The sequence below is a fragment of the Callorhinus ursinus genome, unplaced genomic scaffold, assembly GCF_003265705.2.
Source record: "Callorhinus ursinus isolate GAN/ISIS: 27379988/994484 unplaced genomic scaffold, GSC_fseal_2.0 scaffold27, whole genome shotgun sequence".
In the NCBI taxonomy this organism is placed as follows: domain Eukaryota; kingdom Metazoa; phylum Chordata; class Mammalia; order Carnivora; family Otariidae; genus Callorhinus; species Callorhinus ursinus.
This window is the reverse complement of record NW_027397089.1, coordinates 23,270,504-23,289,169: the sequence shown is the minus strand read 5'-3', so window position 1 is coordinate 23,289,169 and position 18,666 is coordinate 23,270,504. Positions and strand designations below refer to the sequence as shown.

Here is an 18,666-nt window from a genome sequence, read left to right as displayed (position 1 = left end):
ATGGACTAAGAACATTAAGATGGAAGTTCTATCACTGCCCGGGCTAAGAATTATATTTTTTACTCCTGAGTAGTGCCTCACCCACACAGTCAGTCTGCTGGAAGTTGGCTTCGAGGCTGTTAACAATTTTATAGGCATTCTTTGTGTTACAGAGCATTAATATCTGACTTCCTGAATATATATCCATAAATGTGCACATATATAATAAATTGCTGGTGATTATTCACTTTATAAAAAGATTTACATTAAAATCTGTCTAAATAAACATCACTGGTACATGGACACCACAATTGACTTTATATAAATTCAACTGAAAAAACTTCAGTGAACATATATCCATTACATAAAATAACTCATATCTATATTGTAAAATAATTTTCTTTATAACAGCAACACTGAAAACAATATATTTGCTGTTTCTCTAAGGTTTCTCAGATATGCCTTGGCCAAAATCAATGATTTTTTTTAACAACAAGTTTTTATTTCTGTCAATAATTTGCAAGCACACACAAGTACACAGTGCATTTGATTAACATTCTCCTTCATTCTTACCCTCTTGAGGTAAGCAATATTAATATTAATACTTCTATGTTCAAAAATATATGCTTGTGTCTATACGGGTGGATAAATTATCTTCACTTACTAAAAAAACAAGTTCACATAAAATATGTTATTTTGCAGAGTCATTTTTATGCTAATTATTGAGTATATTTAATTATTCAGAGTACGGACAATCTTTTGTGTGAGTTCACTTTCTTTCTTCCTTCCTTCCTTCCTTCCTTTCTTTCTTTCTAAGATTTTAGCTTTAAGTAATCTCTGCACCCAATGTGGGACTTGAACTTACCACCCCAAGATCAAAAGTTACATGCTCTACCAACTGAGCCAGCCAGGTGCCCCTGTGAGTTTACCTTCTTGAGTTGGTTGATAAGTTTCCTTTATCTATTACGTTCTCACATATCCAACTCCCCAACCCCCACATATTTCCAGACAGAATTCTACCCATTCTTTGGGAACCGTCCCCAGTGACACCTTTGACCCAAAAACTTTCCTGAAGCAGTCAACTCATAATCTCTCCATACTCTGAATCCCTATGGGCTTAAAGAGAATGAATGTTTCCTACATATTTACTACTTGCAAGGAATTGTGTTAAGCAGTCTCTGTATTAATCCTCCTAGCAATCCGGTACGATACATACATCATATTCTTCATGTTCATGACAGCTAAAAAAAGAGGTCCTCGCCAGTCCCCAAATTCGAATATACAACAGTAAGATGAAATCCCTGCCTACTCACTAAATCAGTAGATGATACATAAAATGTGACTCCTCAAAACTTTAACGATTCAATAGCTGCAGGTTTGTCATTTGTTTATAGAGTTAATTTACAATTAAGAAAAAGAGAGCTCTTATTATCTTATATTGTTTTACTATCCCTTCCCTTCTACTTCCAACATGGGCTCTTACACTTAAAAAAAAGCAGGCAATTTGACCCATGAAAAACTATTTTATTACTTTTCAAATTTAATAGGTATGAGACTAGGAGAAGAGAGTAACAGAGACAGTTTAGTTGTGGAAACTGGAAGTCAAGTTTGGTTCTCTCATTCTCCAAGTGGTCTGCTCCAGCCCATTCATCATGTTGTATGTGTTTTAAGTTGTTCCTTAGCAAAACTATATGCCATGAATCTTTAGATCTACCCTTCAGAAATTAAAATCTCAGGTTTTTAAATTGCATAAATGCTAAGGTTTTGTTCTAAAGCAGAGAAGCTCAGAGCCGTTAAGTAATCTACCCATAATCATTCAGATAGTACCTCTTATTTAATCCCTTTCTGGCATCTGGATATTTTTTATCTGAATCATCTACTCTTTCAAAAATATGGTAAGTGATAAAAATTATCATTTTTTACCTCCCCATCCATACTTTTTTCCCTCTAGTTCTTTGATCTTCATCAGTGTCTTATAATTTTATTCAATATACTATTTTTATTCTTATTAGTTATAAGTGTAATTGACATCATAATTTAAAAGTTAATTCCATATATATTAGATATTTCAAACAGTTATTTCATAAAGGTTTGGTTAGTATCATTTAATAGATATTGAAATTGGAACCCATCAAGGTTGAGTAATTTGCTCAAGATTTCGTCTGTAAGTGAGCAGCTAAACTATTAAAATATTACTTAACCATGGATGTTTGCGTTTTATTTTTTTATTTTTTTTTAAAGATTTTATTTATTTATTCGACAGAGAGAGACACAGCGAGAGAGGGAACACAAGCAGGGGGAGTGGGAGGAGGAGAAGCAGGCTTCCCGCCGAGCAGGGAGCCGGATGCGGGGCTCGATCCCAGGACCCTGGTCATGGGACCATGACCTGAGCCGGAGGCAGACGCTTAATGACTGAGCCACCCAGGTGCCCCGGATGTTTGCATTTTAAATATTTGCTTTTGTAGGAGTGACTAAATTTTGCAAATATTAAACAAATGACTCTTAATTTCTCTTTTTCATGTTCCCCTCCCACCTCCATTTCTCTGAAGACAAAGGAGGACAGTTACTGGGTCTTTTGGGCAATATATCTCATTTATCACATCAAGGGCTAATAATGCTGGAGGGATAGGGGATGTTTTCTGCATAGTGAGAAGATACCTCTTCTGTTCATGACAACTAGGCTATGAAGTTTATTGTTCTTTATCAAATGTTGGATGCGATGTAAAGTAATAAGTTTTCAGTGGACAGAATGATCGAATGTTGTGTTGAACTGAAAACACAGACTGCTTAACATTTCCAACCCCAATGAATGCCACTTGCTTCATCCATTCAGCCTTTACTCAGAAATCTGAGCAGCCCCTACATATTTCCAGATGCTCTCTGGGTGGAATGCAGTGGGAGTTGCTACCATTCACAGTTGTACATGAGATAGAGGAATGATGGCAGAAAAATGTACCCCTACTGATTACTGGGAAATTGTGCATTGAAGAAATTTGAAGAAGAAAGGAAAGCGAGTTGGTCATTCTGATTTCTGCTTCCTGCACTCTGTCCTGGAGAGGGCCACTTGTATTAAGTGGATTAAGCTAACACAAAGAGAAAAGGATCCTTTGATCCCTCTGCACATTTAGGACTCTGGAGGCTGCGCGTATCAATCTGCAATGTAGCTACATTCAAGGCGGGAGTGCACAGTGGGTAGGGGTCTGAACTACAAAGGGGAAAGGTGACTCTGCAATACAGTTGGTATTGGAATAGTTGCAGGATTGGAGGCAGGATGCCATAGCATGTTGGGGGCTCTATAGGATAAAAAAGAGCTGAGGTGAATTGGAGTCAGCCAGAGAGGGCTTCTGGGACTGTTGGTCAAGGGACCCAGCTGAGACAAAGCAGATGGCTGAAGATTCAAATGATGAAGGCTGGCAGGTAAGAAGAAGCCAGATTAACAATGGCCAAGGAAGACGACCAGTCTCAGACCAAAGACTCTGAGCCTTCTTCTCCACCAGGAAGGAATGGAGATCACAACCTTCTAGATCCTCTCTTGGGGAGGAACTGGGGAGAGGTGGAAGAGAAATCTTACGATTATTGGATTTCACCAACTTTACAACTGAATAGTTTTCAATTACTCCCTGCCCCCCTGCCCAACTGGCCCGTTACTGGGGTCTCTTGCTGAAGACTCAGTCAGTTATCGAAAAACAAAGGAGCTATATTTCTATATGTGTGATCTACAGTATGAATTAAACTGCACCCCACTATGCACTCTATTTTTATAGTCAATGCTCTCCATCCTAAAGAAAGATTCCGTGAAGGTGGGATTGAGGTTTCAGTGTCTAATCAAATCACGCCTTCTAGTGACTACTTATTCTTTTATAATTATGATGATGCAATGAAAAAAAAGTGAAAAGTGTAGAAGAAAGTGAAAGAAAAAACTTATGATTCATCTCTTAAGATTGGAAGGTACCTTAAGAAATGCGAAGGGTAGCATTTAATGGGAAAGTCAAAGCAAAGATATAAAGAAGAGACGGAGATGAGCACAGACTCTTGAGGAGGGGACTTTAAGAGAGACTTACGGTTCTGCAGGGGCTGAAGCATCGGTAGAAAGCAGGACAAGAAGTAGCATGAAACATGAATGAGGAAGTCTGCCTTTCTCCATAGTGAGGGACAGATCTCAGCCACTGTATTGTGCCCAACTCCCTGCCTTCAGCCTGGTCCCTGAGACGTCTTAAATTTACCAGGTTTTATGTGGCTGCTATTTGCAAACAAGCTCCACCCCAAGACCTCCAAATGGAGCTCAGAGTTGGGCAAAGCTTCCCTGAAAGGTTCATTGCTCTCAGTGATTGCCTCATTACCCTCAAGGCTAACCTCTGAGAAGCTCTGAGGCATTTCCAGAGGATAAAATTCACATTTTAATTAGAATGAACTTTCTTTTACTTTGATAGCAAAGCTCCTGGTGAATGGCTCCGTATAAGAGATTCATCCATGTTATTATGTATAGATTAAATCAGTTGTATTTTGTTACAGTATCACACTTCTTGGTCATCATCAACCACATTTTGTATGTCCACTCTCCCAGTGATAGAATCAAGATTGCCTCCGCCTCCCTGATACCACAAACAATGCTTTGATAAATATTTTTTAACATGTTTCCTTAGACACATACACAGAGTTGGGATTCTGGATCTGAGGCACGTACTTAACTGACTAAATACTGCCAGATTACTCTCCCAGAATGGTTGTAACACACTATGATTCCACCCGTTAGTGCATGTCCTCAAATTTCTGCCGGCAGCTGGTCTTTACATTTTGCCAAACAAATGGGTATGAAGTGATATTATATCATTGTTTCAATTTGTATCTATCTCACTATCAATGACTTCAAGGCTTTTTTTTAATATGCCTTTAGTTTGTAAATTGCTTGTTCATTTCCTTTTCTCATTTTTTTAAAAAGATTTTATTTATTTATCTGACAGAGAGAGAGACAGCGAGAGAGGGAACACAAGCAGGGGGAGTGAGAGAGGGAGAAGCAGGCTTCCCGCGGAGCAGGGAGCCTGATGCGGGGCTCGATCCCAGGACCCTGGGATCGCGACCCGAGCCGAAGGCAGATGCTTCACGACTGAGCCACCCAGGCGCCCCCCTTTTCTCATTTTTTAAAATTGTAGTTGCTATCCTAGTCTTGTTGATTTTCTGGAACTTTTTTGTATAAACCTAGATACAGTTCCTCATCAGTTTTAGACATTATAAATATTTTCTTTCATTATCTCATCTATAACTCTGTCCATAGTATCCTTTATTTCTCAATGTCGCACTGATAAACTTCAACTTCTTTTCCTTGTCATTTATGCTTTTGCAGTTTGCTTTAAGATATTTCTTCCCAGCCCAAATTTGATTCTTCTGTTAATTTTATAGTTTGGCCTTTTATAAGTGTATCAGCAAACTATCTGTATTCTAACTTTGCATGTAGTTTTCTTTACAGATCCAAGTTTTGTGTTTTTTTTTTTTAACTTTATTTTTCTTAGCCCCTTCCACTAACAATCTTTTTAAACCCCCTTGATATGTGGTGCCACTTCTATGGTCTGTTAAAGTCTCATATATACATCGATCCATCTCTGAACTCTTTATTTCCTGGCAGTGGTCTTTTGTACATTCTTGCACCGGTATCCTTCCCGGGCCGTCCTTCCCTCCTGCATACATGTAATTTGAGCTTATTCATTTCATTGTACAGGTGTTTGATATTCTTGTTGTGTTTTCCTCTGCAACATCTGTCATTTGCTGAGAGGGATAGTTAATATTTATTTTGCATTGTAATTTATTTCCACTTTTGTTTGTATAATTTTAATGACTATGTATTGACAGTGGGCATCTCTTCCTGCTTCATATTTCTTTTAAAATATATAATGTCCCTCACAGTACCTTCTGATTTTATTTTTCCTTAAATTTAATTTTGATAGATATAAAATTGCCACTGGGGGGGAGTTTTTCTTTGGTTCATATTTATTGCTTTATCTCATCCCAAGCTATATCTCATTGCAAATTTTCTTTTTTCAAACTTTTTCTTTAAGTGTAGAGAACACATCGCTAGATTTTTTCCTTTTTTATCAGCAGGTTTAACAGTTCCTACTCATTTGGTAAGTTTAATGCATTTGCAATTATTGTAATTTCTGAAAGTTTTATTCATCTGATTTAAAATATATGCATTCTGTTTTGTCTTATGATTGTTGCTTTAACCTAAGACATACTCATGTTTATTTATTCCTGTGATAGCTTAGACTTTCCACATCTTCCATCTAATAAGGCAGGTACTTCAGAAATTTCTTATATACGTTTAGTCTCTCCTACATCTATGCCCCTTCCCATATACTTTTTTTTTTTTTTTTTAAGTAATGAGTTATTGAGGTTTGTGCCGGTTACCAATTCAATACCTTCCAAATCTATCCTTCATTGGCTATTTTACCTTGTGGAGCTGGTGTCTATGAATTTTTATCCTTTGCCAGGATGTTAAGCTTTTCTAATAAAGAGTTCTAGAGGAACATTGGAGAAGGAACAAATTTCTCTTCTTGGTTCTAATGTGCTCCTCTAGGTAGTCTCTTTCAGCAGATATGGATTCCACAGTCCTGGGCTCCTCTGGTGCCTGATTCCTGCAGTTTGCATGATCTGTTCAGCACCTGTCTTCAGCAGTGCGTGTGCTTCTGCACTGCTAGGCTTCTGTGGTGCCGAAGAGCTAGCAGCACTTGGCAACTTCTTGGGGATGATTTTCCCCAACACCTTCTGAGGTGCTTCCCAGCAAGAGTGCCACCAGCCCAGCACCTTCCTTTGTCACCTGATTTCAAAGCCTGAGTGAACTTCTTTATCATCCAGTGAGCCAGGGTTGCTCCCTCTCCAACAAAGTTCAGTACTCAGCATTGAGGAGTTCTTTCTTTGCATGTACTTCAGATCTGTCTTTTCCTTGGTGCACTATTTCAGCTGGTGGATAGTGCCTGCTCCATAGTCCTGCTATTCTTATATTTTTTAGAGTTCTTTTTATTCTGTATCAAATAATCTCTCATGGGAGACGCTAACCTCAGTCGGTTAAGCGTCTGCCTTAGGCTCAGGTTGTGATTTATTTTTTCATAAATAAATAAATAAATAAATAAATAAATAGTCTCTCATTATCCCAGTCTCCTGTTTTTGTTTATAATACTTTATATTAAACTTCCCTCTTCAAATTACAATGTGGTTTTGATGCCCTGACTGTACCTTGCCTGATACAAAGTTATACTTTCGCAAATTTCTTTGATATTAGACATTTTATTTAAAGAAATCCATAAATAGCACTAATACTTTAAACCATCCTTGCTTTCATATATTTTATAGCATACCCTGGATTATTTCTCTTTTTTGTTTGCAAAGTTTCTCTTGAATGGTTTTCAGCATAGGGCTCTTGTCTAGCAAAACTTCTGAGGCTGTGTATACATGCAAATAATTTTTATGCTCTCACATTTGAGTCATGATTTCCTTGGACATAAAATTCTCTATTATTTATTTTATTTATTTATTTTTTGGATATAAAATTCCTGATGTGAAGTGTTTCCTTAGTTCCTTAAACTATTTTTCCATTGTATTCTTGTATCCAGTCTTTGTCTCTGGAATCATTTAGAATTTTTCCTTATCTTATAAATTTTAAAAGTTTAGTATATGTTCAGGTTTGTGGTGTTTTTTTCCATCTCTTTTATGTAGTTAGTTATATTTTTTTGATTCTGGGAAATTTATTTCCATTATTTCTTCATATTTTTTCCCTTTTCACTTTTACTTTCATCTCACCTGGGAAGTCTAAGATGTAGATGTTCACATTTTTACTTCAATCTTTCATATTACTTAGTTTTCCATTTGCATTTTCTATGTATTTATTTCAACTGTTCTGCTGCTTTTTTGCAAAATTCCTCAACTTCATCTTTAAGCTCATATTTTGTTCAATTATATACATCAGAATATTAATCTCATAAATATCAAATATTGTGTATTCATATCTAATATTCCCACTTTTTTGTGTTATGATTTCTAGTTTTTAATTTATATTTTGTATACCTTTTATTATCTATTTTAAAATATTAGGATTATTTTATATTATGTTTATTCTGATAATTCTTCTTCAGGTAATATATGTTGATCAGTTTGCTGTGTTTCTTTTATAGGACTTGAGCAGCCAACATTTGTTTTGTTATTTTGGTCTGTGAGCCCATTATTAATGGGATACTTTGTCCAATAATATATGTGGGGGAAGAGCCAAAGATCAGATCCTTGTCTGTGATCCTGCTAGTGACTTTGAAGTGTGGAGAGAGAAAGAGTCCAGGGAGGAAATCCCCAGTCACCAAAGACCACTGGTGACCACACTTACTTGCTACATTTTTATATCTTTAGGAGACAGTTGTGAAAAGAGATCGTCTCCAGAGCTTGGAGGGTTGGAAGAGGGACAGAATGGAAAAACGAAAGTCTGAGGCAGCTGATTATTCCACATCAGGTTTCATCTACTCTTCATACTTGCAGAGGTTTTCGGTTAATAAGATTTTACTCTAGGCTTTTGCTGCTGATTTCTGTGAAGGGATAATAATTGTCCCAAACCAGCTTGAAGCAAAACCAACTGCAGAACTTAAATAACTTTCTTTCAATTTACCAAGTCAGCCATTTCCCAAATTCCTTTCTCTTTGACTACCAACTCCCCTGACACTTCTTCATTAGCTCCAGATGGCCTTCATTTCCTCCAGTTTTTTTTTCTAATATTTTGTTGGTTCCTAAAACTTCTGTTTCTTTCTTGCTTATGTTATTTCTCCAGGGTTATCTGGAAGAAGGAAGAAACAGTCTGCTAATTTTCCATTTTTTCGGAAATAAGTGTTGACTCTATTCTGTGCTTTTTGTTTTTTTTTTTAACTTGTTTTTGATATTTTGCATAACTTTTTAATTCGCTTGCATTATGAGTAATTTCCTCAGATCTTAATACAAATTTGTTAATTCTCATTTTATCTCTGTCGGATCTACTGCTTAAAGCATTAGATTTCTAATTTCTTTGTTTCTTTTGTCACCTGGTTTTTTTTTTTTTTTTTTTGTTACCTGGTTTCAAAGCCTTAGTGAACTTCTCTATAATCCAGTGAGCCAGGGTTGCTCTCTCACCAACAAAATTCAGTACTCAGCATTGATTTCTTTCTTTCTTTTTTAAGTAGGCTCCATGCTCAGCCCAAAACTCAACGTGGGGCCTGAATTTAGAACCCTGAGATTAAGACCTGAGCTGAAATCAAGAGTCAGACACTTAACCAGCTGAGCCACCCAGGTGCCCCTGATTTCTTTTTTTATTTCAATGAATCAATTTTTTATTTCTTGAATTATTTGTAGTTGGTCTTTTTTCAAATTAACCACATTTTCCTTGCTTTATGCTTTCTGTTCCTTGTTTTTACAACTCCAGACTTTGAAAAGTTGTAAAAGGGATATGGGTGGCTGCAGAAAATTGTCTTTATATGTGTTCTTGAGAACTTTATTAGCCTGCTAAGATGCTAGATACAGGAGACACTTCTCAATGATCTCTCTTCCAGTTGTTTTTCTGGATATAAGGTTAAAAGTTATAATTATGAATAAGGTGAGACTATAGTGGGAACAGAAAAACATAATTGTGCAAAATAATGGAATGAGTGTCTGTTTTTCCAAGGGAAAAAAGAAAATATTTTTGTTTTAAAATGACTGGTTCTTTCATAATGTGAAATAGAACAGTGAAAGAGAAAACCTGAATGAATGTAGAACAAGGTCTGCAGGAAAGGATTTTTTTCCCCTCTTCATTTGTAACACTGAATCTAGAAAGAAGCATTACAACTTTTCCCATAGCTGGGGTAACATTTTTGGGAGTAATTTTTTTATTTAGATGTAACTCACATAACGCAAAAGTCCATTTTCAAGCGTACAATTAAGTGACTTTAGTATATATCATGGTGTTATGCAATCATTACCATTGTCTAATTGTTAAATATTCCGTTATTCCCAAAAGAAATGTACCTGCTCCCAATTTTTTCCTCCTCAATTTCTGACAAACTTTAATCTATTTTCTGTCTCTATGGATTTGTCTGGTTGGACATTTCATATAAATAAATGGAATAATACCTTATGTGGTCGTTTGTGTCTGACTTCTTTCACTTAGCACAGTATTTTCAAGATTCATCCCAGCTGCTGCCTGTATCAGTACTTTACTGTTTTTTTTTTAAGATTTTATTTATTTATTTGAGAGAGAGAGACAGAGAGCATGAGAGAGTGAGCACTAGTGGGGTGGGGGAGGGCAGGCATAAGGAGAAGGAGAAGCAGACTCCTGAGAAGCAGGGAGCCTGATGTGGGGCTCAATCCCAGGACTCTGTGACTTGAGCCAAAGGCAGACACTTAACCAACAGAGCCACCTGGGCACCCCAGTACTTTACTTTTTTATATGGATGAAGGATATTCCATTGCATGGATGTACCATATTTTATTTATTATTCAGTTGATAAGACATTTGGGTTGTTTCCACTGTTTGGCTATTATGAATAATGCTGCCATGAATAGTTGTGTAAAAGTTTTTGTGTGAACATATGTTTTCAATTCTCTTTGGTGTGTAAGTTGGAGTAGAATTGTTGGATCACATTGGAACTCTATGTTTACCATTTTGGGGAACTGCCAAAGTGTTTTCCAAACAGCTGCAGCTTTTCACATTGCTGCATTCCATAAATGAGTGTTCTCTTTTCTCCACATCCTTGCCAACACCTGTCATCCTCTGTTTTGTTGTTGTTGTTTGTTTTATTATCCCCATCCTACTGGGTGTGAAGAGGTGTCTCATTGTGGTTTTGATTTGCATTTCCTTAATAACTAACGATGTTGAGCATATTTTCATGGGCTTATTGACTTTGCATATCTTCTTTAGAGACGTTTCTATTCAATTCCTTTACCATATTTTAATTTGCTTTGCTTATGGTTGAGTTGTAAGAGGTTTTTATGTGTTGTGGATCCTAGATCAAATTTTGAAAATAGTTTTAAAATAGGGAAATGTGAGTCTTTCTTCTTTGTTCTTCTTTTTCAATACGGTTTTGGCTAATTTGGGTTCCTTGCATCTCCAAATGAATTTCAGGATCAACTTGTCCATTTTTGAAAGAAAAGTACTGGTAATTTCGGTTGAGATTGTACTGAATCTATCGCACTGATCACTTTGGGGGATATTGCCATCTTAATAATATCAATAATATTAGTACACTAAAATTTATATATTTCATTACTGTAATGTAATATATTTTATATTAATATATGTCTTTCAATCCATGAATATTTGATATTTTGGAGTTCCTTACTCTACCATTTTTGCTGATGTTACTCTTGGCTCAATTTTGATGGGTTTATTAATTTTAAAAAACTTATAAAACTTTTACACAAGATGTTATATTAATGCAAAATTAAAATTAGGCTTTCTCTGTTAATGATATGTTGGTCTTAGAAATTAAATTGTGGTTATTTACTTGGAATATAGTAGGTATGATTATAAATATTGTGTTTTTAAAGAACATAAGAGAAGTTCTTTTTTCTTTTTATCCTATATCTAACCCTCAATTTAGTAGGTTTTGCTCTCAACAGTGGCTGAGATTTTTACTTAAAATCTGTTGTCATGTGTCCAGATAGCAACTATTCAGTGTTGCACTAGAATATTTTTCTCTGCTTTGTGTTGACTTTAAAATCATGTTATCTTCATTATGTTAACTTTAAAATATTTTCACTTTAAGTAATAGGTAACAAAGTATTGTTTTCCCTTTTAACCTAGTTACCAGGTATAATTGGGCTACTTTCTTTTGCTTTCCTTGATGGAATCCTGAATTTAAAAGTAATGATAAAGTCAGGATATTTTTCATTATATTTATTAATTAGCTCATCAGTGTTGTAAGACCTAGTTGGGACAAATGACTAAATTGGAAGATATAGTCAGCCTTCCCTAGGTTAAATTTGCACAGGCAAAATGTCAATATAAATATTTCAGAAATTGTACCTTTTATGTGAAGACACTGGAGATTTGTCAATGTCTTCACTGTTCATAGCATGTTCTCACTTTTTTTTAAAATTTATTTATTTGAGAGAGAGAAAGAGAGAGAGCACAAGTGGAAGGGGCAGAAGGGAAAGAGAATCTCAAGTGGACTCTGAGTGCAGAGCCTGATGCAGGGCTCAATCTCATGACTCTGAGATCACAACCTGAGCCGAAACCAAGAGTTGGATGCTTAACTGACTGGGCCACCCAGGCACTCCTATTGTCACTTCTATGAAAACATTGATCAAACCCTTGTGAAATTGCTATGTGCAGTATGCCTATAGAGTAATTTGTCCTCCTTCACTGTGATGTTATTGGTTATTGTTATAAATTAACTAATTTCACTATCACGCAGGTGTCTACATTTTTTCTTTTCTTTTTTTTTTTTTGGTTTGGGGGGTGCAGGGGGAAAGGGAGAGAGAATCTCAAGCAGGCTCCATGCCCAGCGTGAGCACCATACAGGGCTGGATCTCACAAACCTGAGATCATGACCTGAGCTGAAATCAAGAGTTGGACGCTTCGCTTAACCAACTGAGCCACCAAGATGACCCAGGTGTTTACTTCTTGATTCTTGCTGAACGCTTCTGGGAAGTCCTGTATTAGATGCTATGAACATCGATACCTCAAAGAACAGACTCTTGGATTCAGGTTTCTGAGCTGTTTTCCCTTAGACAACTTTTAGGCTGGGCTAATGGATCAGTCAAGATATCCAGGACTGTTTTTAGTTTAGAAGCAAATATAGCAAGAATGCTTGACCTAAGATAAAGCAGAATAAGAATTACTAGGATTGAATAAACCAAGGAGGGAAATTAAAATGTGGTTACCTATTTGAAATATGGTTAAGTATTATTTTAAATAATGTGTTTTTAACAAATATAGGAAAAGTTTTTTTCTTTCTTTTTACATTATATCTAACCCCTAATTTAGTAGATTTTGTTTCTGTGGATGAAAACAAAACACTTAAAAATGATATCTGATTCCCACTGATTTCAAACACATACTTTCACTGAATTTTTACACTGCATGGCAAATATTGCATGGTTTAATAAGAATCTGTTTTCTTTTAACGTGGATATAATTGGACAGGTTGATTGTGTAATCAAGGCTTACTCAGAACAATAATATTTGAAGATAATTCTCATTTATCATCGAGCATATTAAGGTTACTATTGAGAAATATCAGTGGAGTCAATGTCTATAAAGTTTCCTCATGAAATTGACCTGGTACCTGACTTATAGGGCCTCAGTCTCACAAGTATAAATAAGATCGTTTCTGTGCAAGCTAAGGACCCTGGATTTTGGGGAACTTTTAGATGAGAAACATTCATCTAACTTTGTGGGTACTATAGGTGAAATGGTAAGTCATAGAGGGTCTGAAAAGTCTGAACCAAGATTCCTTACGAAAGCTGCTGGACAGAAGTTAATTATGTGGCCTTGTTAGTTGCTTAATACTGAAGGCTCAAGATTTACAGACAAAATCAAAGGGACCTACCTAGCTAATTAACCCTCCTAGCACTTATGAAAACAATTCGTACAGACCTAATGAGACTGCCCCTTCTCTTTTTTAAAATCAAGAATAATCTTTGGAGAGGGGAGACCATCAGAAAAATGACCAGAAACTCAGCAATAAGGCAAAAATGAGGAGTAGCACATTCTTGCAATACAACTTGGGGTCAAGGGCCACTTAAAGATTTTCAAGGGGAACACACTTCGTTCATTACATTGTTTACTACAAATGAAAAGTTCCAGACCCAGTGAGGTTACTTGTGGATTTTTGTCAGATAAACATGCAAATAATTTCTGTCCAGTGGAACAGATAACCCCAAGGATGTTATGGCATATTTTACATTATTTAGTTTTATACACAATCCACCCGTCTTATCTTAACAGTTTTTGTTAAATTGTCTCTAAATATCCTAGCCTTTTGGATGTTCTTTGAAGTGGTTATAACATCTTACTGGTTGCTTAATTAATAGGCTAAATAAAATCTTTCACATGTGTTTATTTTATGTTTTCTTGATAATATAATTTATATATATATGAATATATATTTTCTTTTTGAAAATTATACTTTGATGAGTAATTAGTTAAAATAAGAGATACCATGTTAATAATATTCATCTATGCGTCCTAGTATAAATTATAAAACCTTTTATAGAAAAGGTGCTGTTTTATTTTACACAAATTGGCAAAGGCATTCTCTTTTATTTTCAATCTTATCTTTTTTTACGCCTGGTATCAAGAAGCAACTTAATTTTATATTCAGCTGCTTGGTGTCTTTGGGAGAGAAATTTTGGGACGAGTGATATCCAAGTGTACTGAGGATGAAAGTCTTTGTGTGGCTTATATATTAACACAGTTTGGGTAATCAAAGATCATTTACTGAACATGACAAGTTTCATTTTGTCAGATTAAGTACACATTAGATCTTGGCACAGATTTTCTTAGGCCAAACTTTGTTCGACAATAACTTGAATCCTTGCACACCTTTTGCACTTAGTGGCTTGAGTATTCTTTATTTTAATATTATCTCATTAATTCTGGTTCCTAAATTTTATAAGACAAATGCCTGAGAATATTAAGTGAAAAGCATAAAGATATTTTGTGCACTATTTCTATTTAAATAACAGTGACTCCTTTATATTTTCAAAATCTCTAAGAAGAAAGGTCTGCAACAATACTTCTACTTTGTATTAAGCACTGATCAAATAGTCCTTGAGGGAGCATACCAGCACAGATTAAAATATACAAATCAGCATTTTCACCCAAATGTGCCTTGAAGTTCAGCAATCTTAATGGCTCATGGATTTATTTATTTTTATTATGAATCATTTTATTTTCCTTATGGCCACAGGAGAAATATACAAGAAAATTCTCCTGGAGAACTTTAATAGCAAGAAGAGATTCATCTGTTTTGAGATAAGCTATAAACATGGTAGAAGGCTAGATGTGAAAAACTAGACCCCATATCTCATTTTATTTTTTGTTTGTTTTAAGTTACGGAACAAGATATTTTATTTTTGAACTGTGTGGGAATATATAAAACAAAAAGAAAATTTCTTGGTTTCTCTTTCCACCACTCAATCATTTGGAACATGCTCATTTATTTGTTCTGATTTATTTTATTTTTTAAAGATTTTTATTATTCATTTATTCGAGAGAGAGAGAGAGAGCGCGAGCATGAGTGGGGGGATGGGCAGAGAGAGAGAGAGACTCAAGGAGAACCTACCCTGATGGTGGAGCCTGATATATGACTCGATCCCAGGACCCTGAGATTATGACCTGAACCAAAGTCAGACGCTTAAATGACTGAGCCACCCAGGTGCCCGTCTTTCTTCTGATTTAAAAGACAGATAAGAATGAACGAAGTAAACTGGGCCAGTAATGAAAATATATTATTTTAATTGGATATTACAGTAGTTTCCTATGACTGACTGGCTTAAAACAGTGGAAATTTAGTCTCTCCTAGTTTTAAAGGCTGGAAGTCACAAATAAGGTGTGGACAGGGCCACGCACCCTCCAAGTGCTATACCAGGCAACCTCTTGGCTGCCTTTCTCTTTGCTTGGTGTTCCTGTCTCTGCTTCCATCATCACATGACCTTTACTCTGTGTTTTCTCTGATGTTGTCTTCCCGGTGTGCATGCTTGTCTCTGTATATCTTCACCTTTTCTTATGGAACAACAGAAATACTGGATCGAGGGTCCATCCTACTCCAGGATGATCTCATCTTAACTTACATCTCAAGTACATCTGCAAAGACCCTATTTCCACGTAAGGTCACATTCACAGGTGCCAGGGATTGGGACTTCAACATATCTTTTCGGGGGGCACAATTCAACCCACAACAGAGATAATGTGTATTTACCCTTTTGATGATTGCTGACAGCCAATTTTGCAAGACAGAGGCAATAATCTTCCTGTTAGAGCTCAGTGAACGTATAAAAGGTTAAACGAGTTTTGCTTGAAGTGTTAATAAATAACCAAAATTCCTTTTCCTCCTCATTTATTTGACTTTGGAAAAGTATGAAATTCTTTTCCATAAAATATTTGTGAAGTATTAAGCAATTCAACTCAGGATTGAGTAAAATGGCCTTTCTAGCTAATTTTCTTTTTTTTTCTATATTCTTTTTTTTTTTTTAGTTTTTAGAGGTAGAATTTACTGATTCATCAGTTGCATAAAACACCCAGTGCTCATTACTTCAAGTGTCCTCCTTAATGCCAATTACTCCATCCCCCCACCCACCTCTCCTCCAACAACACTTCTAGCTCATTTTCGTTACAGGTGTTCTCCTGGAGAACTTTAACAGCAAGAAGAGATTCATCTGTTTTGAGATAAGCTATAAACATGGTTTATAGTGGTCCTCCTTTGTGTTCCTCCATTTCTCCTCTACCTATCTACCTTTGGGAATATGTTCATTTGGGCAGTGACCCATTCAGTCACTCTTTTGTTTCACTGAAGGCCTGCAATAGTCACGGCACTGTGTTGAGAGAACAGGCTGCAGGCAAGATACAGGTTTGGTTTTCAAAGAGGGTCTGAGTCATAGATAAAAGGAAAATAATTTTTTAAAGTGTAGAATTGTATAAGTGTGGAAGAGGGACAAGTGTGCTCAACCATTTGATGAAGCATGATGGAGAGAGCTGAGCTTTGCACAAAGGGCCTGTGTATTTGGAGATCAGCAAAAACTTCCTCTTCCCTTTGCCTAGAAGGTGTCCTCTTATAATGCAAATCTGAAATATTCTCTTGCTTCAAATCTTGCAATGGTTTCTATCAACAAATGAAAAATATTGTTGTAGTCTTTCATTATCTTGTAATCTGATCCTTGCACATATCGTTTGTCTCTAGATGCACATTGTTTTATGCTTTCGACTTATCATGCTATATATATTCATGAAGTTAATCTTCAATTTTAACTTTGTAGTTCAGTCCAAATTCAGAAAGTAAATCAAATTTAGAATTCACTTCTTGTGACTTGAATAAATGAAGATAAACTGTGTCTGAATAGGGAAGGCTTAATATTGTAAAAATGTTGGCATTCATAATCATTATAAATTGATAAATAGTCAGTGCAGCACGACATAGTACCCAGTGTGATTATGGGGATAATTAACTTGACAAAGGATTTCGAAGTTTTACCTGGAGAAAATAATAAACAGTATTGCAAAAAAAAAAAAAAGATGAAAACAGAAAAATGAGAGAAACCAGCCATAGTAGTTATTTATTTTTTTAAAGATTTTATTTATTTATTTGGGAGGGAGAAAGAGAGAGCAAGCATGAGTGGGGGTGGGGGAGGGGCAGAGGGAGAGGGAGAAGCAGACTCCCCATTGAGCAGGGTGCCCAGTGCTGGGCTCTATCCCAGGACCCCGTGATCATGACCTGAGCAGAAGGCAGCTGCTTGACCGACTGAGTTGCCCAGATGCCCCACCATAGTCATTATTAAAACATTTTATTAAGCCACAGAAATGCAAAAATTTTACTTGTAATGAAACATACAGGGTTTTATCACCCCAAATATCTCTCTAAACCAAGCCCTTATAGTCATTCCAATCCCCCCTTGCCCTACCATCTCTAATCCCTGGAAACCACTAATTTTTCCCCATTTCTATAATTCTCTCATTTCATGACTGTTAGATAAAAGGAATCATATAGTATGATCTCTTGAAATTGGCTTTATTTTCACCAAGCATAATGTTCTTGAGATCCATTCAAATTTTTGTGTAGATCAATAGTTTGCTCCTTTTTATTGCTGAGTAGTATTCCACGGCATGAATGTACCACAGTTAGTATAACCATTCGCCTATTAATGGACATTTTGGTTGTTTCCAATATTTGGAAACATTGCTTTCTTTTGTCTACCTTCCTGTGGGTTACTTGAACACTTTTTGGAATTCCATTTTGATTTATCTGTAGTGTTTTTAGCTCAGGTTTTCATACAGCTTTTATAGTGTTTGTAAAACTACTGTAGGGAATAGACATATACTTCAGAAGGGAAATCTAATACTGATACAGAACAAAAGAAATGGTAGAAGTGTATGTGTCATAAATTTATTCAACATCAAATTTTATATATTTCCAATTCCTGTCCCCTCTTTCTCCCACTATCTTCCCTCTCCTGATGAGTCTTTGTCCTTCGTTCCTGGAGAAGATCATCTGATGAGGTCCACAAGTTTCCATTTTCAAGCAGTTCTGTGTTCAGATTCTAAACAGTAGAATAAAAGATAGGAAAATTAAGGAAATTCTGTCATCGACTAAAGGAATAATGTTTTGTATTTCAATCATAAATATTTGAACTTAATAAATTTTAATTATTTTTAATGATAGGGCTGTTCTTTTTTGTTTCCTATTTTAGAATGGAGAACTGAAGGTCTCACAAGTGTTATATTGTCAAAAATGAACATTGTTGACTGGTATAAAGGAAAATCTTGTAGATCACATCTCTCATGCTGTGCTGTATGGAAAACTACAGGGAAAGGTTTCCTGACCTTAACTAGTATAAGTTTAGAAATATCCTAAAAAGGTCACAGGTGATAAATATATCACCACTGGGTATAGAATATAAACTAAATATTAGATGATTTAGTTTTTATATGTGGTAAATTCTTGGATTTGTCTGCAAACAAGTCACCCCAGACCCAGTACTTATACTTTACTT

At 35.8% G+C, this 18,666-nt stretch overlaps 2 protein-coding genes across 2 annotated transcripts in view; both read right to left on the bottom strand.

The window, feature by feature from the left end:
- LOC141370180 (pregnancy zone protein-like) overlaps positions 1 to 16,363 on the bottom strand; it is a 56,639-nt gene extending 40,276 nt beyond the window's left edge. The window contains exon 1 of the mRNA XM_073878017.1: positions 16,260 to 16,363. Coding sequence (XP_073734118.1) covers positions 16,260 to 16,363 — 104 coding nt within the window. The remainder of the gene's footprint in view (positions 1 to 16,259) is intronic.
- Positions 16,364 to 17,228: 865 nt separating this feature from the next.
- The window catches only part of LOC112830045 (pregnancy zone protein-like), a 45,660-nt gene continuing 44,222 nt past the window's right edge, over positions 17,229 to 18,666 (bottom strand). The window contains exon 36 of the mRNA XM_073878002.1: positions 17,229 to 18,213. Coding sequence (XP_073734103.1) covers positions 18,191 to 18,213 — 23 coding nt within the window. The 3' untranslated portion in view covers positions 17,229 to 18,190. The remainder of the gene's footprint in view (positions 18,214 to 18,666) is intronic.